Below are 23,807 nucleotides of genomic sequence, written 5' to 3'. Positions count from 1 at the left end.
CCCCAGCGCTGCCCACCCAGGGCGCACTGCTCGAGGCAACCTCTCCGCGCCTGCTTCTGTCCGGGACGCAGGACGCCGTGGGGTCTCAGGCGCGGACCGGGCGGCGAGGGGGCCGAGCCCCGCCCCCAATCCTCGGGTGTGAAAGCGACGAGAGTCACACCGCCGGCCGCCGGAGTAGCTACCTGAGGGCCCAGAGGGAGCAGGGACGGCTCCCCCAGGGTCGCGGCTTCCGCCCCAATGAGGAGCGAGGAGCAGCCCGGCGGGGGCGGGGCGCGCGGAGAACCCCGCCCCCGGGAGCAGAGGCCCCGCCCTCTCACGGCTCATTGGCCACCCCGCGCGCGTCCGGGGTTGCCAGGGCGACGGGCCGCCGAGCAGAGAGCCGGTGCCGACCCGAGCCAGAGCCTCGCGGAGCGGCGGCGGGGCCCGAGCGGCGCTGTCTCCCGGCCCGGAGCGGGCGCCCCCTCCGGCGCGGGCAGGCGGGAGGGGCGAGCGGGGCGATGCGGCGCGGCGGCGGCCCCGGCCGGGGCCCGTGACCATGGGCGCCGCGGAGTCCACGCTGGACGAGCTGCCGTCGGACGCCGAGGAGCAGCTGCGCAGCGGCGAGCAGCAGCTGGAGCTGAGCGGGCGGCGGCTGCGGAGGCTGCCAGGCGCCGTGTGCGCGCTCGGCCGCCTTCAGAAGCTGTACGTGAGCGGCGCGGGGCTGCGCGAGCTGCCCGAGGAGGTCGAGGAGCTGCGCGAGCTGCGCATCCTGGCGCTGGACTCCAACAAGCTGGAGCTCCTGCCCGACGGGCTGTGCCGCCTGCCGCGCCTCGCGCGCCTCTACCTGGGCGGCAACCGGCTGCGCGCGCTGCCCGCCGACTTCGCGCAGCTGCAGAGCCTGCGCTGCCTCTGGATCGAGGGCAACTTCCTGCGGCGCTTCCCGCGGCCGCTGCTGCGCCTCGCGGCGCTGCAGTCGCTGCAGATGGGCGACAACCGGCTGCGCGCGCTGCCGGCCGAGCTCCCGCGCATGACCGGCCTGCGCGGGCTCTGGCTCTACGGCAACCGCTTCGAGGAGTTCCCGCCCGCGCTGCTGCGCATGGGCCGCCTGCACATCCTCGACCTGGACCGCAACCGCCTGGGCGGATTCCCCGACCTGCACCCGCTCCGCGCGCTGCGCGTCTTTTCCTACGACCACAACCCGGTCACCGGGCCCCCGCGCGTGGCCGACACGGTCTTCCTCGTGGGCGAGGGCGCCGTCGAGCGCATGGCTGAGCGCGACGAGCCCACGCCGCGGCCACCGCCCCGCCGCCTCGCGCGCGCCTTCGAGGACGACGAGGAGGAGGAGCTGCTGATCGGCGGCGCGGGCGCCCGGGCCCTGGAGGCCCCGCCAGGCCTGGGCACCTGAGGCCGGTCGGGAGGCCGAGAGGCCGGCAGCGAGGAAGCCCTGGGGCGTAGGGCGGCCCGGGGCGTCCTCACACCCGTGACCTCTGGGCGGAAGTCCCTATCCCAGCAGAGCTGGCAGCTTCCCCTTGGATCCTGGGCCACGGCTCCAGGTGCCCAGGGCGTCTCCGTCCTCCTGGGGTTTGGCCCTCCAGGCCCACGCGGTCTGGTTCGGCAGCCAGCGGCCACCTCCGGTGCACTGTGCAGGGCAGAGCTGGGTGGGAGGTGGGAGGTGGGAGGCGGGAGGTGGGCCCAGGGCCGCGCAGGGGGAGCAGGGGCCCTGCCCCTCCACCGGCCCGCCGCTTCCCCTCCCCAGCGTCTGTGGGGCTCCCTCCCCGACGCCCAGCATGTGCCTGGCATCTCCCTTCCCCACAGCCCCAAGCCGGCAGCTGTCGAGTTTGAAAAGAAGCCACTGTGCCTGCCTGGCGTCCTGCACCAAAGAGAGAGGCTGCGAGCTCGGGAGCTGCTGGGCCTCTCCCACTGCCTGTGCTCCCCATTCCCTTACAAGGGCACGGCTGGCCTGTGTGCCTCACTCCGTTCCCAGGGCCAGATCTTTCCCACGGAGCAATAAGGGGAGGAGGGGCAGGCCGAGGCCTTGAACCTGTCAGAGGCAGGGCCCCTGGGTCGTGTTTTCTTCAGGAAGAAAACTGGCTGCACACGTCAATTACACTTCATGGAGGAAGACTGCGTCTCCTACATGCCTGTTTATTTACAAGCTCCGGAGTCATGGCTCCCCTGCCCTGGCCCTGGTCCTGCCCGGGGCCCCAGCTCTGTCTGGGGACAGGCGCTCCCCACCTGCAGGCTCTGTCCAGGTGTCACAGGCCTCTTCCTCCCCGCTGCCGGTCCTCTGCCAGGCTCACTGTCCCGTCTTAGCCAGACTCGGCTTCCCAAGTCCTGGGTGTTTGCCTCTCCCAAGAGCTGAGTGACCTTTCTGTGCTCCCCTAAGGTACCACCCTGTCCCTTTGGTGACCGCACTCGCTCCAGGCCCTCCTGTCTCCTTCACCTCTCCTGCTCAGTTCTGCATTGCCTGCTCCCCTTTCTCAGGGGAAGAAGATTTAAAGAAAGGGAGAAAACTAAAACTCCAGCCTCGAGGCCCGCGGGCCTCTGTTCCCATGGCAACAAGAGCTGATGTGACATGGGCCCAAAAGGTCAGGCTCTGTCCAGTGCTGGGCTGGGCCCCGCTGAGGTGGAGGCTGCGCAGCCTGCTCCTTCAGGCAGTACCCTAGTGCCTGCGGGGACTCTCCTTGGACCCCGGTCCCGGGGAAGAGGACTTCGGGAGGTTGCTTAGGCAGGGTGGGCACTTTGGCTGGCGAGGAGTGCCCTCTGAGCCGTGACTGGAGTGGGCAGAGGGCAGATGCCCTGGTCTGGCCTCAAGCCACAGGTGACTCCCAGCTGCCCGATGGCCTCGATGCAGCCAAAGTGCCCATCTCTATCTGCAGAGGAGGTGGCCACTGAGCTGACACTGCAGGCCAGTCTGCCTGCCCTCCTTCCTCTGCACTGAGCTCTTCCCTTTCTTCCTCTGGTCGGCTCCCTGTGCTCTCCTGCAGCCGCCAAGGGCCTGCTCTGTGCTCCTCTGCCCAGCTGAGGCGCTTGCTCCCCACTTGGGCGCTGGCTGCCAGGGTTGGCGCCTTGTGCACAGCTGCCGTCTCCCAGGAGAGAGCGGAGCTCCGCGCCAGGCGGCTGTCCCATGGCTCGCTGTCTGGGAAGTTAGTCTAGCTGAAGCAGTGTGGATGCCCGAGGGTAGGGACCACCCGGCATTCATGAGGGGCGCCAGGGGAGGAGGGGTGCCCGGGCCAGGGGCTGTCACAGCTCCCCTGGCGCTGGAGAGCACTGTCCCAGGAGCTGGGCACTCCCTTGCTCATTTCCTACGACTTCTCCCTTGGCCTCATGAGGGCACTGATAGCCCCAGTGCCAGCCAAGGCCGGCAGGGTCAGGCTCGGGGCAAGACCTGCACTTCCCTGGCAGCCCTGGGCCACCAGAGCTGGGCGGAGCCTGGAGGAACCGTGCTTGTGCCAGGCCACCTCGAGCAGAGGCCACCACGGGGTTGGGGTTGGAGCTGGGATTGGGGCTGGAGCAGCAAGGGCAGGAGCTGGGAGGAGAGGAAAGAGGAGCGGCAGGGCCAGTGCGGGGGCTGAGGGCTCCTGACCCAGTGCTCACCTGAACCCTGGGTTCCCAGGCCTGCGAGCAATGTGCAGGACTGCAGCCAGGCCTTGCCGTCCCTGCAGGCTGGAGTCTGGACGGGGGATTCCGGGGCCCAGAGCCCCCTCCCCCAGTGCAGGGGCCTCCCCAGCCCAGTCCCTCCCCTCCCACAGGGTCTCGCCCTGGATCCTGCCCGGAGCACCCCCCTGCCTCAGCCGCCTGTCCCAGGGTCTCCCCAAGACACGGAGGGCTGAGGTTCTGCAGATGCACGTTTATTAGCACACCCAGGCGTGCGCACGGAACACGTGTGCAGACGGTCCCTGCCCAGGGGCGCACAGTCGAAACAAGACGCAGCATGTTCACACACAGAACAGGACACATCGGGGGCGGGCGTCTTCGCGGTGACAGGAGGTCAGGGTCACGGGTGGGGCAGACAGCGTGTCAGCCTTGTCCTGGAGGGGACTCATGGGAAAGAGGACCCCAGAGCAGTGGCCTGGCGGACAGCACCAAGGACTGGAGGCAGAGGTGCTGGGTCCCCTCAAACTGTGACAGAGGCAGCCTGACAGAAGCAGGCAGGGCCCGAGGGCTCACCCAGCCCCGGGCTCCTCCGGGCTGTGCCAGACCTGCCACTCTGGTCCTTCCCTCTTGTGCTGGGAATGGACCAGGCCTCCTGCAGGCTGGGCGAGAACTCGCCACAGAACTGCACCCCACTTAAACCAGGACGGGGGTGGGGGAGGCAGCTGCCAGGAGAAGCGGGTACGGGGCCCTCACTCCAGAGGGCACGGCCGGCGGGTGGCCCCAGCCCAGGTGGGGGAAGGGGGGAGGGCAGGGTGGTTATTGCTTCTCCAGGGAAGGCGAGGGCTCCCTGGGGCCCAGAGGCAGGAGGGGCCCAGCCCAGCTTCCCGGGCACAGGCTGGCACCTGCAGGGTGTCCTCTCTTGGCGAGATTTTCCTGACCCTAAAGAGATGAACTAGAGATCAGGGTGGAGACGCCCAAGTGCTGCCAGCCAGAGCTGGGCTCCTCTTCCTGTTCCTCTCGGAGACCTGGACAGGGCTCGGCAGGTGGGGACGGGGTCCAGCCCTGTGGGGCCCTGCTCCAGGCCTGCTCTGTGTTCTGGGGAAGGGCGAAGGGGCCCAGCCGGGCCGGTCTTGTACGGAGCCCGGCCTGGTCCCACCGGCTCCCCCAGCTGCTGCTCCCCAGGGTGTCAGGGCCCAGTCGGAGGAAACAGCCAATGCCCTACTTTTCATGGTCCTTTATTGATCAGAACAGGCCTCGCCCCAAACAGCAGGGCCCATTCCCACAAAAATAGGGTTTTGCAAAGAGGAAATTCTGCTGGCTTACAGGGTGTGTGGTGGAAAACTTGTATGGTTCTTTTTTCTTCAGCTTTTTTTCATTTCTCTTCATTGCAAAAATTCTTTCTTTTTTTGTGAAAGTGGATTTTTGTCTTATTTTTTATAAAACACTTGCACTCAAAGACTCAAACACGACAAAAACAGCAGCCACCAGTCCCCACCCAGGGCTGGGCGTCCCTGGGCTTTTGTGTGGCTTTTTCCTTGTCCCTCCCTGGCCTCTGGGGCCGGAGGGTGGGTGTGGGGGCCCTGGGTGGCTGGGGTTTGCACAGCAGTTACTGGGGAGATGTTCACAGGAAGGAGAGCTGAACCAGGTCACGACTAAGTCTAGGGTGCCCAGGACGAGGCAGATGACACTGAGACAGGGCCCGGACACAGTGAAAAGACAGGACCCTGCCCTCGTGCCCCTGCAGCAGGGGCCGGCGGGCGGCCGAGCTCTCAGGCTGCGGTAATGATACTCTGCTCCCGGTAGCACCTTCAGGGTCCTCTGCCTCGCTAGGCCCCCAGGTCAGGCGATGGTGACCTCACAACCTCCCCATGAGGTAGGTGAAGGATTATTACCATCATTTTGTGGACGGGGAAACTGAGTCTCGGGAGGGTGGGGGCTTGTCCAAGGTCTGGGCCCGGCGCCCCCATTCCCCACCGCTGCGCCCATGATGCCGCCCCTCCTGCCAGCCCCACCCACCGTCAGCCCTCCCCATGCAGCCCCGGCCCATGTCTGGGTGGGTGGGGGGCCAGGCTGTCCCAGCGGCCTGGGGGGGGGTGTCCCATGGAACCGGGGAGCCCCTGCTGGCTGCTCCCGAAGGCGCCTCCAGGGAGGGAGGGACACGCTGCCCCTGCCCTCTGCCCCCTGCTGCCCCATCCAAGCCCGGGGAGCTGGCCAGGCCCACTCAAAGCAAAGCTGCGCTGTGGAGACTCTGGGTTTACAGGGAATGCGGTGACTACTGCTTCACTCGCCCGGCGTCTTCTCTGCGGACCGGAGCGGAGCGACTCGCCCACAGGAGCGATCTCCCTCAGATCCCAGGGAGGAAGGGGCGGCGACAGGGCCGGCTCCTGCGTATGTGCACAAACCGTGATGGGTGTGGTCGCACCGGCCGGCCTGCGCTGCGAGGGCCACGCTCCGCTCCGCTCCGCGCCGCCTTCCCTGCCCGGGTCCTAAGCCCGTGGCGTCCCGGCGCCACCTGGCGGTGCATCTGGGAATGTGGGGAGGCGCTGGCCATAGCAGGACCAGCTCCGGGGCCAGGGCGCAAGCGGTGGCCCTGACATCTGCTGTCGCGGGGACACCAGTCACCCTGGCCTTAGAGTCCAGGCGGGCGGGAGGGCGCAAGGGCCGCTCCAGGGACCAGCAGGGCGGCTGCACAGTGGGAAACCACACCCGGAGGGAAGGAAGGCGAGGGCAGGGATCCGAGAAGGTGGGGTCTCTGGGGGTGTTGGGGGACAGCGGGGCTGGGACCCCTGAGACGGAAGGGAGCTGGGGGCCTGGTGGAATGCTGTGCACACAGTAGGTGCCTAAAGTTGTGAACCGATGTCCGAGAGGTGAAGTTGCCAGGAGGGAGCTGCCAGGACCCAAGCAGAGGGTGGGCTGGCCACGCCCGCCTCGCCCCCGCAAGCCTGCTTCTCTGCGTCTTCAGCACTGCTGGCCCTGGGCCGGAGCCAGCGTCCCTCACACACACGCAGCCACACAACACAAACAGAGCAGGCTGTGCACTGTTCTTGGCATTCAGGGCCCAGGCGGCACCTGAAGCCACCTGCAGACGGGCCTGTCTTGCCAGCCAGGGCCAAACGCCTCGGCACCCCCGGGACGGGGCTGGCTTCTCTCCACTCCAGGCACTGCCGTAAAGAAAACGGGGGCCATGCCCACCTGGCGGCCTCTGGAGGGTGTGCCCGCCTGCTCACGAGGTCCCTGCTGCTCGGCCTTGGCGAGTCCGAAGGGAAGGGCGGTGAAGCAGGGAGATGGCTCCGGAGTCCCCGCGGGCTGCTGGGTGGGGCTGCAGTCCTGGACGGCCCTGCACGTCGGGGACCCCCTGGGCGTCCCCTGGCGCTCAGGCCTTCAGCTGGTGCCACTGGGCCACAGGCTGGCGGGGACGGGCGATCATGTCCTTCCAGTGCCTCACCTCGCCCGGCCCGCTCTTCCAGGACAGGTAGATCTGCAGAGAGAGGGGAGCAGCACGTTAGCCAGGCCAGGGGGCCCCGGAGCGGTGTGGGCCCTGCCCATAGCCTGTGGCAGCCAGGTCCAAGGAGGATAGACACTGTCCCGGGCCAGGTGACTGCTCTGTGCCGGGGCTCCCCGGGACAGGCGCGTGGGTGAGACACAGCATCTGTAGCGTGCTGCTCGCTGAGCAGAGGCGCCATGGTCACCCAAGCAGGCTGGGGTTTGGGGAAACTGAGCAAGGGGCTCTGTGGCGCTGCCTCTTGGATGTGAAAAGAATCTGAGAGAGTCAGCGGAGATGAAAAGGAGCTTGGGAGCCAGCCCGGCTCTGCCCCGTGTGGAGAGGACAGGACAAAGCTGGGGTGGCGGGGCCACAGGGTGCCCTGGGCCCAAGGCCGTGCCCCCACAGGTGCTGTGCCTCTGACGCGGGCGGCTGAAACCCCAGGGCCGCAGGATGCCAGGCAGATTGGAGGGGCAGGCAGCTGCCTTCCAGGGGCTGAGCTGCAGCTGCATGGGGGGCTCCTGACCTACACAAGCCACCTTCACCCTGGGGCCACACAGCTGGCCTGTTTCAAAAGCAGCTAGAACCCCCTAGGAGGCTGAGGCAGGAGAATCTCAACTTAGAGACTAAGTGAGACCCTGTCTCAAAGTAAAACATAAAAAGAGCTGGGCATGCAGCTCAGTGCAAAGGCCCTGGGTTCAAGCCCCAGTACCACCCCAAAAGAAGAGGCCCTGGGGGCAGTGACCTCTGGGCCACGGGAGACTCAGAGCCACAAACAGTGAGGGACAGAGTTCCGAAGCAGGGAGGCAGAGGGCTTGCATCGAAGCACCACGTGCAGGAGACACGGGCACCACCCTGACCTGCAGAACCGCGGCCCCCAGGAGGTCCCTGGGATGCAGCAGGGAAGCCCAGGAGGCCGGGCTGCGCCCACCTTGCCTATGACGTCGTTGCGGCTCAGCCTGTCCTTGTCCATGACAGTGATGATGATGGTCGTCTCCCGCAGCTTCTCCGTGGGGATGTCGAAGGCGAAGGACTCGTTGAAGATGGGGTTCAGGTTCCTCTTCATGGTCACCGTTTTCTTCTTCTCCACCCGCTTGTCCTTGTACATCAGCCACACCTTCACATAGGGGTCTGGGGAGCAGCAGGGGTCAGGGTGACCTGGGTCCCCTTCCGAGGCGAGCTGGGGTGGGGTGGGAGAGACCCGAGCAGGACAGCAGGGCCCAGAGAGGCCAGGAGGCAGAGCCAGCACTCGTGGGGAAACCGAGGCCAGGGTGGCGGTCTGGCCAAGGCCGCAGAGAGGGGGTGTCAGAGCTGGGGCTCAAAGCCAGCCCTCCCCAACACAAAGCGCTCCCTTCCGACAGCCCATGCCCCCGCGCCCCTGGACGTCCCGGCCCGCACCTGAGGTGCCCCCGATATCCATGGCTTTGAGGTTCCGGGCTTTGATGATGTTCACGATGATGGAGTTGGCGGAGGGGTTGTAGCAGAGAGACAGGAGCAGCTCCCCTCGGCTCCCCTGGGGACAACAGCATGGTCACGGGGCACAGGGAAGGACGGCCTTGCCCTGGGTGCGTCCCGTGTCTGTCCTTGCTACCACAGAGCTGCCCTCTGGCCTGTGCCCCACCCCGGGCCCAGAGAGCCCAGCCTTACACTCCCATCGCTGCATGGCTTCAGGTCCTTCCAGAAGGTCTGCATCTGCGTCAGGTCCACCTTATTGAGGGGGATGGACACCTCCCCGATGGGGTCATTGCGGCTGAAGCGGTCGTAGTCCAGGACCTGGAGGTAGAGGACCCTCTGCACCACCTTCTCGTAGGGGAAACCTGGGGGCAGAGAAGGAAGTGAGGGGCCAGGGCCAGCAGTCGGCTCTCAGAGGGCCGCTCTGCACTGTCGAGAGTGGGGTCCACTCCAGGACAGGAAACCAAGGCCTGTGGCTGCGAGTGAGCAGAACCAGCCCCACACACACTTACACCGTCCACTGCGGTGGCTCCACATCCCAAGACAGGACTGGCCAGGGGCTTGCAGCCAGCAGGCAAGGTCGGGGACAGACGGGCCACAGGGACAGGGCAGAGGGCAAAGGGGACCCGGCTAAGGCAGGGAGAGGGCTGGACATGGCCTTCCTGGTGTCAGCCTCTCTGTCCCCACTGTCTGCCCTGTCCAGGCCACCGAGAATGCTACAGGTCCCCAACCCCCGCACTTCCTCCTGCCCCTAGGCCTGGGCTCTGCACAGCTGCCAGAGTGTTTTGCAAGCAGCCAGGCCAAGCGGCCCCTGCAGTGGCTCAGGGCAGCGGGAATAAGGGCCGTGTGGGCTGTGCCCAGCCGGGCCCCGTCCCTGCACAGCGGGCCCAGTGTCTTCCTGCCCCTGTCTGTGTGCAACCTGGGTCGCTGGTCCTGACAGGTCTATCCCTCTCTCTCCTGGACCGCTGCCTGCCCACCCTGGCCAGGGTGGGGAGGGAGACACAGCCCAGCCTGGGGTGAGCAGGATGGAGTGTAGGTAAGGGAGACGCATGCCAGGGAGCCTGGAACCTTCACCCAGAGACGCTGGGAGCAGAGAAGCCACGGACAGGAGGGGTGAGAGGAAGGGGAATCCTCTGGAATCCTCAGGGTCACTTTCCCTCTAACACCGAGGGACCCACCCCAGGTGACCTTCGGCACCTGTCCAGGTGAAATGTAGGTGGCCTAGCGTTCCAGGAAGCGCGGAGCTCCAAGATCCCCACACCCGAATCAGCGCTGTTCCACACCAGAGCAGGGAGTCTCACAACTCCTACTCGTCCTTCAGAACCCATCTGGAATGGCTTCTCCTCAGGGAAATTTCCTTCAGCAACACAAAGGGAAGCTCACACTGGCTCCCTGCAGCACCGTCTGGTGCATGGCTCTGTTTTCAGTGCGTCTATGTCCTCACCCGACCGGAGACCCCGCGGAGGCTGCCGCAGACCCCTCCTCTCCTGAGCCCAGTCCCTGGCCTGCAGGTCACACCCGGCAGATAGGGGTCTGCTAGCTGCTACATCCACCTCCGACGGTCAGGCATCCCTCCCCGGGCACCGCGGGCCACAGTGGGCCAGGCTGCTGGGAAAGGGCTCCTGGGATCTGCTCTGGTCACCGAGGCCTCGGACCCAGAACAGTGGCAGGCCTCCTGCCTCAGGGGCCTCGGAGGCGCCAGGGCAGCGCAGAGACAGGGTGTGTGCAAGTCCGCATTTTGTGTTTGTTTGCTGAGGTGCTGCGGATTGAACCCAGGACTTCAGGTTGAGCCACATCTGTAGCCTGCTCTGTCTTTCTTAATTTGGAGGCAGGGTCTCGATAGGTGGCTGAATTTCCCAGGCTGGGCTGGAACTTGCGATCCTCCTGCCTCAGCCTTGCCTGCATGCCCATGGCTGTGTGCATGCACATGGAGAGCCGGCGGCACCTCACCTTCGAAGAGGAAGGTCTCGTTCCAGTGGGGGTTGAGGTTCTTCCGCTTCACCTTGGTCTCCAGCTTGTGCTTCTTGTCGGGCAGCAGGTAGATCTTCACGAAGGGGTCGCTGGTGCCGCTGAAGTCCTTGGCCGGCAGCTCCTGGGCCTTCAGGATCTTCACCGTGAGCGTGGACTCCTGGAAGTTGTAGCCCACGCTGAACTGGATCCGGCCCAGGTTCTCGCGGCTGCAGCCCTCGTGGGCCTCATCCTCCTCAGAGCCTGGGGACAGCTGGAAAGGGAAGGGGCTGTGTGGGCTTCGCCTCCCGGGCCCCCAGTGGCCAGCAGAGAGGACCCGCCCCTCTCCACTCACACCTGGCGGGTGGTGGCCAGTCGTGTCCATGGTGGCAGAGGACGCGAGGATGCACAGCACAGGGCCACGTGGAATCGGACAGGGATGGAGGGAGGGAGCCTGTCACTGTGGACCCCCCAGCATGTGTGGGGTCCTAGCCCCCTGCTTTTTCCACCCTCCCCTGCCCGTGGGGCCACAGTGGACATAACCAGCACAGATGGGGCGGCTCCCGCTGGGCAAGTGTCCACCAGCTGTCCCTGAGGAAGGGACCCTGGGCTCTCAGGGGACGCAGTTCACACAACGAGGAGGGTGAGTGCTGGGGTCCCCCACCTCGCCCCTGGGAGTCTGAGCATCAGGCGGGGCAGCCGCCTGGGCAGAACCATCTGCAGGCACCTGGTGCTGCATGGCACCCATTGGAGCACAGGAGGGGTGAGTGTGTGCACACGTGCGTGTGTGCAGCTTCCACCCTGCCACTTCTGCCACCCGAGTATTCCTGCCCAGCCAGGAAGGGGCCGCAGACCCAGTGAGGACAGAGCCCGGGCACGTCTCTCCCCTCCATCCTGCAGGGGCAGCCCAGGCTCAAGGACGCCGGATAACCAGGCGACAAGAACACAGGTGCTGAAGACTTTCCTCACCTCTCCACTGGCCAGAGGCTGTTGCCGAGCTCTGGCCGAGGAGGCTGCTCTGAGAGGTCAGTCAGCAGTCCAGGGCTGCAGGGCACACCCAGGTGACAGCCGGCAAGGGCTCAGCATACCAGGTGATGCCAGCCCCTGCCCACCAGGGGCTGCGACCTTCACGCCTACCCCACCCCACTGGGCCGTGCTCCAGGGCCCAGGCTCCAGTCTGAACCCTGCAGGGCCTGGGGCCGCGTCAGGACTGGAACCTGGGTGGAGCCCAGCAGCCCTCCTAGTGCTGAGTGCCTGCACCTCCTCACCCCAGGAAGGGACTCTGGCCCCACCTGACAACCCACAGCTCCACCCAGGCCTGGGCAGACTGAACTTCCCCTGCTCCCCCGGACCTACTTCTACCCCTGAGGGATGAGGCTCTGGGGGCCCCTGCCCGGGCCCGGCCCTGCAACCTGACTCAGGGCCAGCAAAGGCCACTCAGCCCGTTCAGTCTAAAACTGAGGTGCAGTTGGAGGGGACCTGAGGCATGCACCCCACCTGCGGTCCCTGTTTATTTGGCTCCTAAACGGGGTGATGTGGGGAGACCTGGGCTAGGCAAGTGGGCTTGGAAAAGGGTGACGCATCTGTGCCCAGCCTTCCTGGGCCCAGGGACCCTGCCATCTCCATGGGAACCAGGCTGGCCACCCCTATCCCGGCTGCACTCCAGGGACTGAAGCTGCCAAAAGCATCAGGCCAAGCTGGGCTCGACACAACCCGCCCATAATTCCAACACACAAGGCGGATTATTTGAGCCCAGGAGTTCAAGATTAGCCTGGGTAACCTAGCCAGGCTGGGTTTAAAAAGAATAAAAAGCATCAAGCCAGCCCCTGTGCCAGGGCGAGAGGCCTCCTCCCCTCTGGCTGTGCTCTGGGGGCTCAGGGGGCCCAACTTCTGTCTTCTGACCCCCAGCTTCTACAACCCGGGCCTGGAGAGCAACACAGGGGCTCTGGGGCTTCCTCAGCCTGCATCTCCATTGTCACAGTGAAGGACGCCCGGGGCCGGCCTGTCCCACTCAGCCTTCTGGCCTCTGGGCCTGGCGGGGATGGAAGGGAGTTGGACATCTGGACATCAGAACAACTGGTTCCAGGCAGTGGGGCCTGGGAGAGGGTGGGGAGGGACACACAGTGTGGGGAGGGGGCCCTCCAGAAGTTCGGATGCTGTAACCGAGCTCAGGAGCGATGTGGATTCTACCTCTCAACCCGCTGCCCTGGACCCGGCTGTGCACGAGAGTCGCAGGCTTAGGCTGGTGGGGACCCTGGAGGCTCGGGGAGCTCAGGATGGTGGCCTGGGCTTGGGAACTGGAGCAAGCTGGGGTCCCTAAATCGCTTTCCTGTCTGCACAGAGGAAGCGACACCACCTAGGTCGTCCTCAGGGGATGCAGCGGGCACGGTGCCCACCCTCGGCCTCCCGAGCATTCCCAGAGCCCCAGTTGCCCAGACCCCTAGTTCCTGCCGTGTCTCCTGCTGGGCTCACCCCCACCCCTGGAGAGCGGAACCCTGGCGAGGGGCTGTGTTGCACCGTGGCCCCGGGTGCACCTGGAGCTGGGATCAGGTGGCAGGCAGGGCCAGGAGCTCACTGTGGAGGAACCCCAGCTGCAGGCTCCTGCTCTCTCTGCACCCCGAGCCACGGGAGCCACATGGTCACGACCGTGGGGAGGAGAGATCGTCAGGGCCAGGAGCTCCAGCCACCCACTGCCCAGGCCCTGTCCACCAGCCTTTCCTTCTAGGTCCCAGCACTGTCCTGTGTTCTCAGCCCTTAACTCAGAACGAGGCCGGAGGAAGTCGACGTTCTTACTCTCACTCTCCAAGTGGGGAGACTGAGGCACAGGGAAGCCTCCCTGGCAAAACAGCTGGGAGGAGAAGCCTGGCCCTGCTCACTCAGTCAGCGAGCACCTAGAGGTTCCCATGCCACGCCTGGCTCCACCTGCATGGGCCACTTGGGGCTGCCCGCCCACCCGCCTGCTCACCATGAGCATCTCGCTGGTGAGGGAGTTGGCGAGGTCCGAGACAGAGGAGCGGGGCTCGGTCCTGCGGTCAGACTCATCGTGGGGCGTCTGGCCTGGCACCAGCGCTGTGTCGACCGCTTTCCCTCCTGCGGGCAACCTGGGGAGAGGGGCGATGAGCAGGGGGCCGGGTGTGGGGCTGCAGGCACTCTGCGCAAGCCTGGTTTCCGAGGCCACCTGCCCAGGCGGCTGCTGCAGCACCTCTGTGCGTCCTGCCCAGGGCCCCAGCTCCCCAAGACCCGCAGGTTGGCTGGTCTTGGAAGGTCCCGTGTCCTCTCATGCTCTGCCTTCTGGAGTCCCACGGGCCTCCCACCCTCCAGAGCAGGGGGCCAGGACCGTGCTGCGCACTGTGCTGCCCGCAGGACCCCACGGCAGGTCATCCTCTGCGCCAGCCAGCGACCACGCCCAGCACTGAGTGGCCAATGTGACGAAGGAAGGAGCTTATTTGTCCCCGTGCTGCTGGGGATTGGACCCAAGGCCACCCCCCACCGAGCCACACTCCCCTGGTCATTTCCTCTCTTTTTCCACAGGGTCTCTTTAAACTCCCCAGGCTGGCCTGGCACCTGTGATCTCGCTGCCTTAGCCTCCAAGTACCTGGTTACAGGTGTGCACCACTGCACCTGGCTGGCTTCGTGTAATGCAAGGTAAGGTAGGCGTAGTGGCCACCTCTCAGATGCAGCAAGCCAGCACCCAGCTCTCCTGGGGGCCTCCACACGAGATGAGCCCTGAACCGGCTGAGACGAGACCCCCAGCAGCCCGTCTGCCCCTGCCCCAGGTGGTTCCCAGCAGCTGGAATCTCTGCCCCACTGGGCTTAGGAAAGGCACGAAAGCCCGCCCAGCACCAGGCTGGGATGCCTGTGAGGGGGCACTGGGCAGCAGGGCCACCCTCGGAGCCATACAGCTGGACATGGGCCCGGCCACCGGATGACATGCACAGATGCCGGGCCTCGGAAGTGGGCGTGCACACGCAGGCAGACACACACACAGTGCACACAGCCCAAGACACCCAGAGGAATGCAGAGGGAATGCGCAGGCCACGGCAGGACACAGCAGGCGTGATGACGGCACGCCCGGCACACCAGGTGTGTGGGGTGGACTGGGACGATTAGAAGGGAAAGCAGACAGCAGACTCAGAGACACACGCTGGTGATGGCACACGGCACGCCTGCTGTGGGCACCTGGCCCGGCCCGACACACCGGGACAACACACTCTCGGACACGTGCTCGCAGACGGGCACGGGGGAGAGCAGACGGAGAGAGCTGGGGAGGCAAAGTCAGGTTAGTGCAAGTCGGGGTTATCCGGGCCAAACCGCAGTGCCTGTACAGCTGCAGCGGCCTGGGGAAAACAGAGACCGAGGCTTGGGAGAGGCAGAGGGCGCTGGGGCTGTCACTGGCCCAGGGACACCCTGCGAGGCGCAGATGCAGAGAGGGAGGGAGAGAGAGCCCGAGAAAGGTTAGTCAGAGTTGGGCGGAGGAAGCTGTGGGCGGACAGAGACGAGGAGCCAGGCGGCCACAGGAGGCAGAGCCGGGGACACACGGGCGGAGGGAGCAGGTGGCCTGGCCCCCGGGTGGGTGGCCACGGGGGAAACCATTCGGATCCAAGGGTGATGGAGGAGGATGGCTGAGTACATGAGGTGAGCAGGACAGGCAGGGCGCTGGGCGGGGCCGGGACTCTGGCTCTACACTGAGGTCCGGGCCAGGGTCCCAGATGTGCCCAGCAGCCCGGAACCTGGGCTGGCCGGCAGGGCAAGGGGACTGTGGCCAAGGGCACTGAGGTTCTATACGGCCGTCCAGGGCCACCAAGGACCTGCCCTGGCCTGCTGGACAGGCCTCGCCTTGCCTGGTGTCGGGGTGGCAGCCCATGCTATCTCTGTGCCCCTCAGATGGCCCAGCCCACCGCTGCAAGGTGGGCAGCCTGGGGCCTGCAGTGTCTATGCCCAGCTTCAGCATGGGGTTCGCCCACTCAGGGGAAGCCAGGGCACACTGGGGCTCTGGGTGGCAGGGACACAGGGTCCCCTGGAGTCGGGCTAGGCGGCTGGGCAGGGCTTCCCAGGAGGGCAGGGGGCAGCGCGTGGAGGTGATGACCAGATGCATGAGGTGGCGAAGTATGGACAGGACCTTGTGGCAAGGAGGTAGGGAAGAATGATGAGATGCAGCAGGGGCAGCACAGGGTGGAGAGAAATCTGTTTCCAGCATCTGCTCCCTCACACTCCACACCTTCAGGGCCCGGCTGCACCCACCCTCCCCGGGACCCAGCTCAGACCCAGCCACACCTCAGGCCCCAGCTCAGAGCCTGGAGACCCCTTGTCATTGGGCCAAAGGGCCGGCCCCTGTCCACCCTCCCGGGGGAGCTCGGCCCCATGCTTGCAGTGCAGGCCGGAGGTCTCAGCCTGTCCATCCGCCCTAACTGCCAGCCCCTGCCCCTCAGGCTGTGAAGGAGCGCCAGGGCTACCCGGCCAAGCAGGCCCCGTCCCCTGCAGGGCCTTTCTGGAGGGGCTGCTTCCAGAGCTCACTCACGGGCCGCTCGGCCGACAGCCGCAGGGGCCAAGGCGAGAGCGGTGCTGCGGCCAGCGCAGGGCTGCGGAGGGCCGGGCCGCTGAGGGCCGCCGAGCGCGCGGTGGGCTCTCCTCCCTTCCCCGGCGCCGCAGGCGGGGCGGAGCCGGGCCGGGCTAGATGGCTGCTCGCTCCCGGTGCCCTCCACCGGGCCCCACGGGCAGCTCTGCGCCTCACTGCGTGGGTCCCTAGGCCTCTCCAGGTGCTCCCCTCCGGGACCCTCTGCCTCGCGCTGGGCCCCAGGGAGGTTGAGGCGGCGGGGATGAGGGAGCACAGGCCAGCGCCCCTCCCTGACATCCCCCAGCCACCAACCCCCAGAGAAACAGGGATTTCCAGCTGGTGGACAGCGATGACATGGACAGCAGAGAGAAGCCAAGCAGGAGATGGCGCAGGGCTTGCTCCGGGCCGGGGCAAGTGTGCGGGAGCAGGCCTGATCCAGAATGGTCCCAGGTGGATGCCCTGGGGCCGGCGGCCGTGGGGCCGGTCCTCCTGCTCCAGCACTGTGGAAGGCAGGACGGTCTGGCCCAGCTGCGTGGTGGAGCAGCTGCCTCTCCTCTCCACTCCTCCTCCTCCGGTGCTTCCGCCGTGCTGGCCTCGCCTGAGCTCGTACCTCTTGTCCCCCTGAGCGTTCTGGTTCTGCTGGGTTCCTGGGTTCTGCAGGTCAGGGATATTGGCAAAGTCATCCTGTTCCGAAAGCCCTAAGACCAAGGATAGCACCACCATTCGGCCTTCCCTGCCAGGGTGGCCCAGCATTGCGGTGCAAGGGGAAGGCCCCAGGGCAGGGCGGGGAGGGGACAGAGACAGAGACAAAGAGAGAGAAGAAAAGAGCGTAAGAAACTGGCCCTGCAGGAGAGAAACCAAACTTCAGCAGTGGGACTGTTGCAGAACAGAGTCAGGCAGGAGCGGGAGGGACGGAGGGAGGGACGGAGGGGGGGACGGAGGGAGATGCCTGCGCCTGAGACAGTCCCAGCCGCCCTGGCCAAGAGCGGAGCCGGGTGCCAGCGGGAGGGGCACACAGCTGGGCCCCAGGAAGATGTGAGCTCCCGCCCCAGCGGCGCCTCTGGGCCGTGTCAGCCAGGCGTCCTAGAGGGCAGAGGGCTCTGGGGCTTGCTCTTGCGGTCCCGGGGGGAGTGCACGTCCCTTCCTGCACAGGCGTCAGCATGGCAGCCGGCCTGTCCTCCCCTTGTACACACCCAGGGGTGACTGCGGCCTCCAGGTCTATTCGGGGCCTCTGGTCAGAGACGCAGCTGAGGGCAAGGAGGACAGCTTCGGGTGAAGTGCAGGCCCCGGAGGGCCAGAAGTCTCCTGGGGCACCGAGCAGGGCAGGCCAGCGGGGCAAGGCCGCCGCGTGGCGCTGGAATCAAGGCAGGTCTCCCAGGACTGCTGGGCTCAGCGCTCTTCCCAGGAGCGTTTCTGGGTGCTTCTTGGGGCTCAGGCCAGGTTGAGGATTCTCGGAGGAGGGCCCAGGGCAAGGCCTAGAGGCTGGGGCAAGGTCCCCAGGTAGTCAGCTGGTGTGACCATTCCCCAGGGAGCTGTCACAGGGACCTCAGACTCAGGGCTTGGAAAGTGGGAGATGCCAGCGGGGTCGGAGCCAGGGGAGGAGGTGGCCACAGCGTCCTTCTCGGTCTCTGCCTCTGCAGGGGACAGCCGCTCCTGGCCGACACTCACACTGGGGTCCAGCTTCGGGGGAAAAGTCTGCCCCTTCCTCAGGATGCACCGCACCCTGGTCTCTGCTGCTCCTGCCCATGGCGCCTCCGAGACGGGGAAATTCTACTTCGCTGCCTGGGGGAAGGCAGCCTGAGGAAAATGATGTGTTTTTCACTGGTTGATGAACTTTTCAGACACTTCTTTAGCTCTTCTTAAAAACCAACAGGCTCCTATTTGTCATTCTCTGCAGCCCTGCAGGCCCCAGGTGTGCAGAAGCCAGCCGTGCAAGGGCTCCGAGCCCTCTGAGCAGAGTGGGGTCCTGCCGGACGTGCCCTCCAGAGGAGCGTGGGGAGCGGATCGGCTGGTGCGGCAGTGGGTGGCAAACTCCGGGTCACGGTCCGTTTCTCTGCAGAGCACGCGTAAGGATGAGCTTTGCATTTTTAAAGGGTTAAGATAAAAAAATCATGTGACAAACACCACATGTGCCCTGCAAGGCCTGCAGTGTTTGCCATCGGCCTTCGAAGGTGGAGGGCTGAGCCCTAAGTGAGTTCGGGGCCAGCAGGCCAGAGACCAGCTACGGATGCCGCCCCTCGCGACGCCATCAGATGCTGGTCCACCTGTAGGGTGGTGGGCAGGGAAGAGCTGGTACCCAGGGCTCCCGAAGCTGGAGATGGCCTGACGAACAGCTGCAAGGACAGGATGGCCAGGCCAGAGCAGCCTGGCGCAGGGTGGTGCCGGTGGGCCTGCGGCTATGTTCATGCCAAGGTAGCACAATTCCCTCTGGATCCCCACCAGCACAGGCGTCTCTCCCGAGCCTCTGCCGCTGCACGGTGGGTGCTTTGCTGGGTGTCCTGTCGGCAGCAGGCTTGGGGTGGGGCGTGGAGGGTCTCTGGAGAGGCAGTCCCCTCTCAGAGGGCCCCAGCTGCATGTGCTCCTGGGCCTCCCGTGTGGGCAGCAGGCCTGGGGACCATTCCTGGCACCACATCATCTTTCCCAAAACCTCTGGCCGGACCCTCAGCCGGACTCGCAGGTGCTCCGAGGCACCAGCTGGCCTCCTTAGGCCTGCATTTGGCCTGTGAGCCAGGCCGGGTCTTGGTGTCCCTTCTGCCCCTTCTCCCCTCGCCAGTCTTCTGAGTGCCCAGGAAGGCCCGGGTGCTGGAAGAACCCGAGCCTGGAAAGAAGCTCGAGTTAGGCTGGAGGGGTGGGTGATCCAGGGGCCGCAGCCCACGCCTGTTTGGGCTCCGAGAGCAAGTGCTGATGCCCCAAAAGGTGCTGGGGCTCCCTGGGCAGAGCTGGGGGCGCAGGGGTGGCAGTGTCACTCCTGGGACCTGAACACTTGGAAGCCGCTGATTCAGAAGCGACAGCCCCAGGAGCTTTGGGTGCAGCTCGGGCCTATCCTTGGGGACCAGTCGTCACAGGGAGGAAGGAGTGGACACAGGTGGCTCCAGAAGGCCGGGGGCGGGGGACAGGAAGGAGGCAGGCAGGAGGAGTGGTGTGGAGGCGTGAGAGCAGGTACTGGAGGGAGGGAGGCGGGCAGGGCCTTGAGCAGGGACAGATCCCAGGGCCACTGCAGCCCTGTCCAGGGGGCTTCTCTGAGCCCCACGACCCCTTCCACACGGTGCCCAGGCCTGGGCCTGCGTGGCACCCTGCCGGGCTGTGAGGACCCTGTGGGGCACGGGAGCAGCTGCCCCAGGAGTCGGGGAGGGAGGGGGAGGTGGGCCAGCCACCTGGGGAGGACTTACAGGAAGGATTTCACGTCCAAGCCTCGGTTTCGAATCTGCCCCACCATGTGGTCCCAGCTGCCCGGGTTGGAGCGGCTGCGGCCCCCGGCCGCCCGGTACTTGGAGCTGGCCGAGGTGGCCTGCCGGGCTGGGCCTCGGCTGTGGGCGCGGGGGTTGGTGCCAGGCGCTGCGGCCGCGTGGGCCTGCAGCTGGCCCAGGCTCTGGCTGGTGGTGGGCTGGCTGGGCTGCCGGCCCCGCTGCTGCTGGCTCAGGGGCTGCTGCAGGCTCTGCTGCCGCGTCAGGGTGCGGGGTCGCTGGCACCTCGGCTCTCCCGTGGAGCTGGGGATAGACTCAAGGGTAGTGGCCGTGGACAGGGTGGAGTCCTCGAAACTTGGGGCAGGCAGAGGAGAGGAGAGGAGAGAAAGGAGAAGCAGTTGAAGGGATCACAGCGGAGGAGAGAGAAGCCCAGGGCCAGGAGGCCCCAGTGCAGGGCGCGCTCGGCCAGGCCACGCCAGGCTCCGTGGGAGCCACTGCTGCCATCACCGCCACTGACCCTGAGCCCCCCCAAGCCCCCCGCAGCCCTGACCTCCCGCCGGCCTGCCTGCCTGGACCCACTCTCTGCTCGGCTGCGTGGTGAAGGCAGGTTCCCTGGGCCCTGGCTGCCTCCCATTGGGACGGGATGGGGTGGTTTCTCGGGAGTCATCAGGAAAGTCTAGCTCTGGGTTCTGAGTCCCACTGTCCTTTGGAGGAGGAGGAGGAAATCCAGGGCAGTGCAGAGCTGGCCTGGTAATGCCTCAGAGCTTCTCATGCTTTGTCCCCAGGGGAGGAGGGGAAGGGGCCTGGGGCCCTCAGACCTCTGCCCCTGCTGGGGGTGCCTGAGCGCAGCTCCACCCTTCTCCCTGGGTCTTGCTTCGGGGCCGCAGCTTCCTCCCTGGTTCCTCAGGGGACACCCTGCCCATGAAATGACCAAGGACAGGGCACACAGGGGCCTCAGACTCCCTTGGCCCCATTCTGAGGGAGAGTGGGTGATCACTCTGTCTTCATGCAGCTCCAAGAAGCTCCCATGGCATGACTGCCAGCAGCTCTGTGAAACACTGGGGCGCAGGGCGAGACGGGGCGAGGCGGGGTAGGACACAGGGCTCGGCCCGTGGGAGGCATGAGGGTCAGAAGTTCAAAGCCGATCTCTCTTGCTAACTGTGGGCTGGAGAAGCCTTTCCCCTTTGCTGGGCCTCAGAGGTCCCCCTACCAATCCAGCGGCCCAGGGCAGGGTTGGCACAGTGGCCCAGGTGCCCGGCCGGTCTATAAACAAGTGCTCCCGGAACACAGCCCCTGGTATTGGTGTGCCCTTTCAGGGCTGAGCAGTATGAGAGCTGGCCTGGCTGGCAGAGCCCACGCGTCCCCTGTGGCCCTCCCTGGTCACCTCAGACTGGGGCCATGGGGCAGCCGTGTCCCCTAGGAGGGCAGGAGGAGGCCCAGGGCCCTTGGGAGCCACATTCACCACTGCAACCGGACACTGCCTGTCACCCCTACATCTACCCGGGAACCAAAAGACAACAGTTAGGCTGCCCCTGTGGGATGAGGGGAGGCAGAGACAGAGAGAGGGACAGAGAGACAGAGAGAGGGACAGAGAGACAGAGAGAGGGAGAGAACGTGAGAGAGAGAGAGAGAGAGAGAGAGACAGAGCATAGAGAGAGAATGTGAGAGAGGAAAGAGGAAGCAGAAGGTGCCTTTGCTGGGGTCTTCTGCGGGCAGCCTGGGCTGGCAGCTGAGCCCACAGCTCCCCGGCAGTGGGGCTGCGGCCAAGGGAGGATGGCTTGCCACAGCCACCTCCTCCTCACTGACCTCATTTTGGTTTCTTATCGCATCCAAAATTAGTCCAATTTACAACCTCTCAGTCACGGGAAACTAAAATTGGTGCCTCAGGCCTGGAGCCAGCAGAGGGCACGGAGGCCTCGCCAGCTTAGAGACGGCTGGGCAACCGTGGGGGGCAGGGCCCGGGACTTGGCGGGGGTGCAGAACTCCCATGGGCCCTTCCCAAGGCCAGGCGCCTGGAGTGGCCCCGTGGCCACGCAGGCCAACAAGCAGAGGAGGTCCCAGCCAAGCCCTCGGTGGTGCCGGCAGAAGCTTCTGGAGGGAGCTGGGGGTCTGAGTGCTAAGGGGGGGCCGGGAGGTGCAGGCGAGGCAGGGTACAGCTGAACATGGAACCCGCATTCCGAGGCGGGCAAAGTCATCTGTCACAGGACCTAGGGCCCGAGGGCCGACCTGGGGACTGCAGCCTTCCCAAAGCCAGGCAAGAACAGGCTGCCCGCTGGACAGGGAGGGCACACGTCGTCTTAGGAAAACAAGGCCCAGCCTCCGTCCATCCCCCAAGGGCGGGATGACGAGCTATCAGAGGGACAGCTCCCGGGGGTGGGGGCGTCTGGGCCGCTCTGAACCGGGAAAGAGAGGCTGGCCAGGGCTCAACCCTAGCAGCTCGCCGAGGGGCAGCTCGCTGACCGAGGCTGAGGCAGTGGTGGGAAGGCTGAGGTGACGTGGACAGGGGCAGCTTGGTGGCCGAGCATGGGTGGAGCCTGGCAACAGACCAGGTCATGGCCCGAGCAAAGCAGGGCAGCGCACGGAGTCAGCGGGTGGCTCGCAATGAACGGCTCAGGGCTGCGTCTGGAGCCGCCTGCTGGCGGGAGGGGGCGAGGCCAGTGAAGATGGGCAGAAACAAACTGCCACAGCGGGGTCAGGGCAGGGGCCAGCCCCGGCCTGCTGCCCACAGAGGGATGAGCCAGAGGGTGGAATGGCCGGGTCACTGAGAGGAGGAGGCGGTGACTGATGGGCGGCCGCCGGAGGCTGAAATGCAACACTGCCGCTGGGTGGGCTGTGCCTGATGCGGGGACGTGAAGACTCGTGAAGGGATGGGCTGAGCCGCGCCGAGGACGGCGCCTCTGGGGCGGCAGCAGGGGTGCGGGCCCCGCTGCCCACCTGGTGGGCGGCCTGAGCTCCGGGCTCCGGCAGCCACGGGCGCCATCACTCACTTGGACAAGTTGAGCTTCCCCGCGGCCAGGTGGCTCTGCACCGTCCGCCAGCGGCCTCTCCCCGCCTTGCCGCCGCTGCCCGGCCCGCTGGGGGCAGCCCCGCCGCTTCTCAAGGCGTCCTCTCCGGGCGGCGGCGCTGGCGCCGGCTTCTCCGCTAGCCGGCCTTCCCGCTCCACCGCCAGCCCCGCCACGGCGGCCACTTTGGCGCCCGACAGGAGGGTGCCACTGGGGGGCGCGCGCGAGGCAGCCGGCCAGGCGGACGGTGGCGGTGGCGAGAGAGGGCGGGCCACACGGGGGGGCGCGGGGGGGGCGAGGAGGAGAGACAACCACAGATAAAAGGAAGAGAGACAGCCAGAGAGGAGAAGAGGGACAGACCAGACGGACAAGAGACAGACAGAGAGAGAGAGAGACATCAGCACCGGGGCGGGCTAACAGCAGAGCCTGCTAGGAGAGAGGGCGGGCGAGGCCGAGAGCAACGCACCACGCACCACGCACCACGCACCACGCACCACGCACCACGCACCACGGCAGGAAGGGGCCTCCCCACCGCCTGGGCTGGACCGGGCCGGACCGGGCCGGGCCGGCGGCGGCGGCGGGGGTGGTGGAGGCAGCCGCCTCCACCTGTCCCACAGGACAACGAAGGGTTAACGACGGAGGAAGAGCGGGCTGTCCAGGCCGGGAGGCCCCAGGCAGGGAGAGAGAGAAAGCCGTTAGTCAGAGACCTCACCACCACCAGCAGCCTCGGCGGCGGCAGCAGCACAGCACGCGGGGAGGAAGCAGCCACGTGGGTGGGGACCAGAACGGGCAACCGTCCTGCTTGGGGACGGCGGGCGGGCGGGGCTCCTGCTGGGGCAGAAGGGTTGCCCGTCTCCATGGCCGGCCTGCCCATGGGAGGGGAGGCCAGGTAGGACGGGAGTGGGGCCGGGAGAGCGTGCGCAGACTGGACAGGGTGAAACCAGGTAAAGCCACTCACTTGAGGGACAGTCGTGGGTCGCCATAAGGGGCGTAGGGTGAAATGTTTAGAATAAACTCCTTGGGAGGGTAGGAGCTCCATTTCTGCTGCACTGTGCTGTCATTGTTATTCCAAAAGTCTCTGTCTAGGTCGCTGGAGGGGCAGAGAGAGAGGGGAGAAAACAGGAGATACAAGAAGAAGCCAGGGTGGCCAGTCCTGCAGGGGAAGAGGGGCGAGGGGCGAGGGGCGCAGGGCGGGGCCTGGAGGGTCGGCTCCTGCGGGAGGAAGAGAGGCCTGCGGGCACCGGGCGAGGGCGCACACGCGCACTCACGCACACTCAGGCGGGCACTAGCACTCATCCACACCCACACGGGAGGAGGAAGCAGCAGGCGGCCACGGGAGCCTCAGGGAGCTGGAGGGAGAGAGAACAGTGACAAGAGGGAGAGGAGGGACA

At 66.2% G+C, this 23,807-nt stretch overlaps 2 protein-coding genes across 21 annotated transcripts in view; one reads left to right on the top strand and one right to left on the bottom strand.

The window, feature by feature from the left end:
* The first annotated feature begins 427 nt into the window (after nucleotides 1-427).
* Nucleotides 428-2,103, top strand: Lrrc10b (leucine rich repeat containing 10B). Its single transcript, XM_087203743.1, has one exon. The coding sequence runs from the start codon at nucleotides 536-538 to the stop codon at nucleotides 1,382-1,384; it is 849 nt and encodes a 282-aa protein (XP_087059869.1). The 5' UTR covers nucleotides 428-535; the 3' UTR covers nucleotides 1,385-2,103.
* A 2,692-nt stretch (nucleotides 2,104-4,795) lies between these two features.
* The window catches only part of Syt7 (synaptotagmin 7), a 42,696-nt gene continuing 23,684 nt past the window's right edge, over nucleotides 4,796-23,807 (bottom strand). For 4 of the 20 annotated variants that reach the window (XM_004874322.4, XM_087203736.1, XM_021251751.2 and 1 more), the window contains 10 exons: nucleotides 23,375-23,506; nucleotides 22,402-22,626; nucleotides 19,400-19,768; nucleotides 16,621-16,743; nucleotides 13,422-13,557; nucleotides 10,460-10,730; nucleotides 8,705-8,874; nucleotides 8,456-8,570; nucleotides 7,989-8,188; nucleotides 4,796-7,054 (listed from right to left, as the gene is read on the bottom strand). In XM_004874322.4, the coding sequence (XP_004874379.1) occupies nucleotides 6,950-7,054; nucleotides 7,989-8,188; nucleotides 8,456-8,570; nucleotides 8,705-8,874; nucleotides 10,460-10,730; nucleotides 13,422-13,557; nucleotides 16,621-16,743; nucleotides 19,400-19,768; nucleotides 22,402-22,626; nucleotides 23,375-23,506 (1,846 nt within the window). In that variant the 3' untranslated portion in view covers nucleotides 4,796-6,949. Of the gene's footprint in view, nucleotides 7,055-7,988; nucleotides 8,189-8,455; nucleotides 8,571-8,704; nucleotides 8,875-10,459; nucleotides 10,731-13,421; nucleotides 13,558-16,065; nucleotides 16,744-19,399; nucleotides 19,769-22,401; nucleotides 22,627-23,128; nucleotides 23,283-23,374; nucleotides 23,507-23,807 lie in introns of those variants that run through there. The other 16 variants (XM_021251756.2, XM_021251758.2, XM_021251752.2 and 13 more) reach the window with 15 other exon arrangements.

Source organism: Heterocephalus glaber, unplaced genomic scaffold, assembly GCF_053883595.1.
Source record: "Heterocephalus glaber isolate CG9 unplaced genomic scaffold, H.glaber_assembly_v1.0 deba00001806, whole genome shotgun sequence".
In the NCBI taxonomy this organism is placed as follows: domain Eukaryota; kingdom Metazoa; phylum Chordata; class Mammalia; order Rodentia; family Bathyergidae; genus Heterocephalus; species Heterocephalus glaber.
The sequence above is the reverse complement of the archived record's forward strand: the minus strand, read 5'-3'. Positions and strand labels throughout refer to the sequence as shown.

What these genes read in the sequence shown, in the direction of transcription:
- Lrrc10b (XM_087203743.1), top strand. Translation starts at nt 536, where the DNA reads ATGGGCGCCGCGGAGTCCACGCTGGACGAGCTGCCGTCGGACGCCGAG.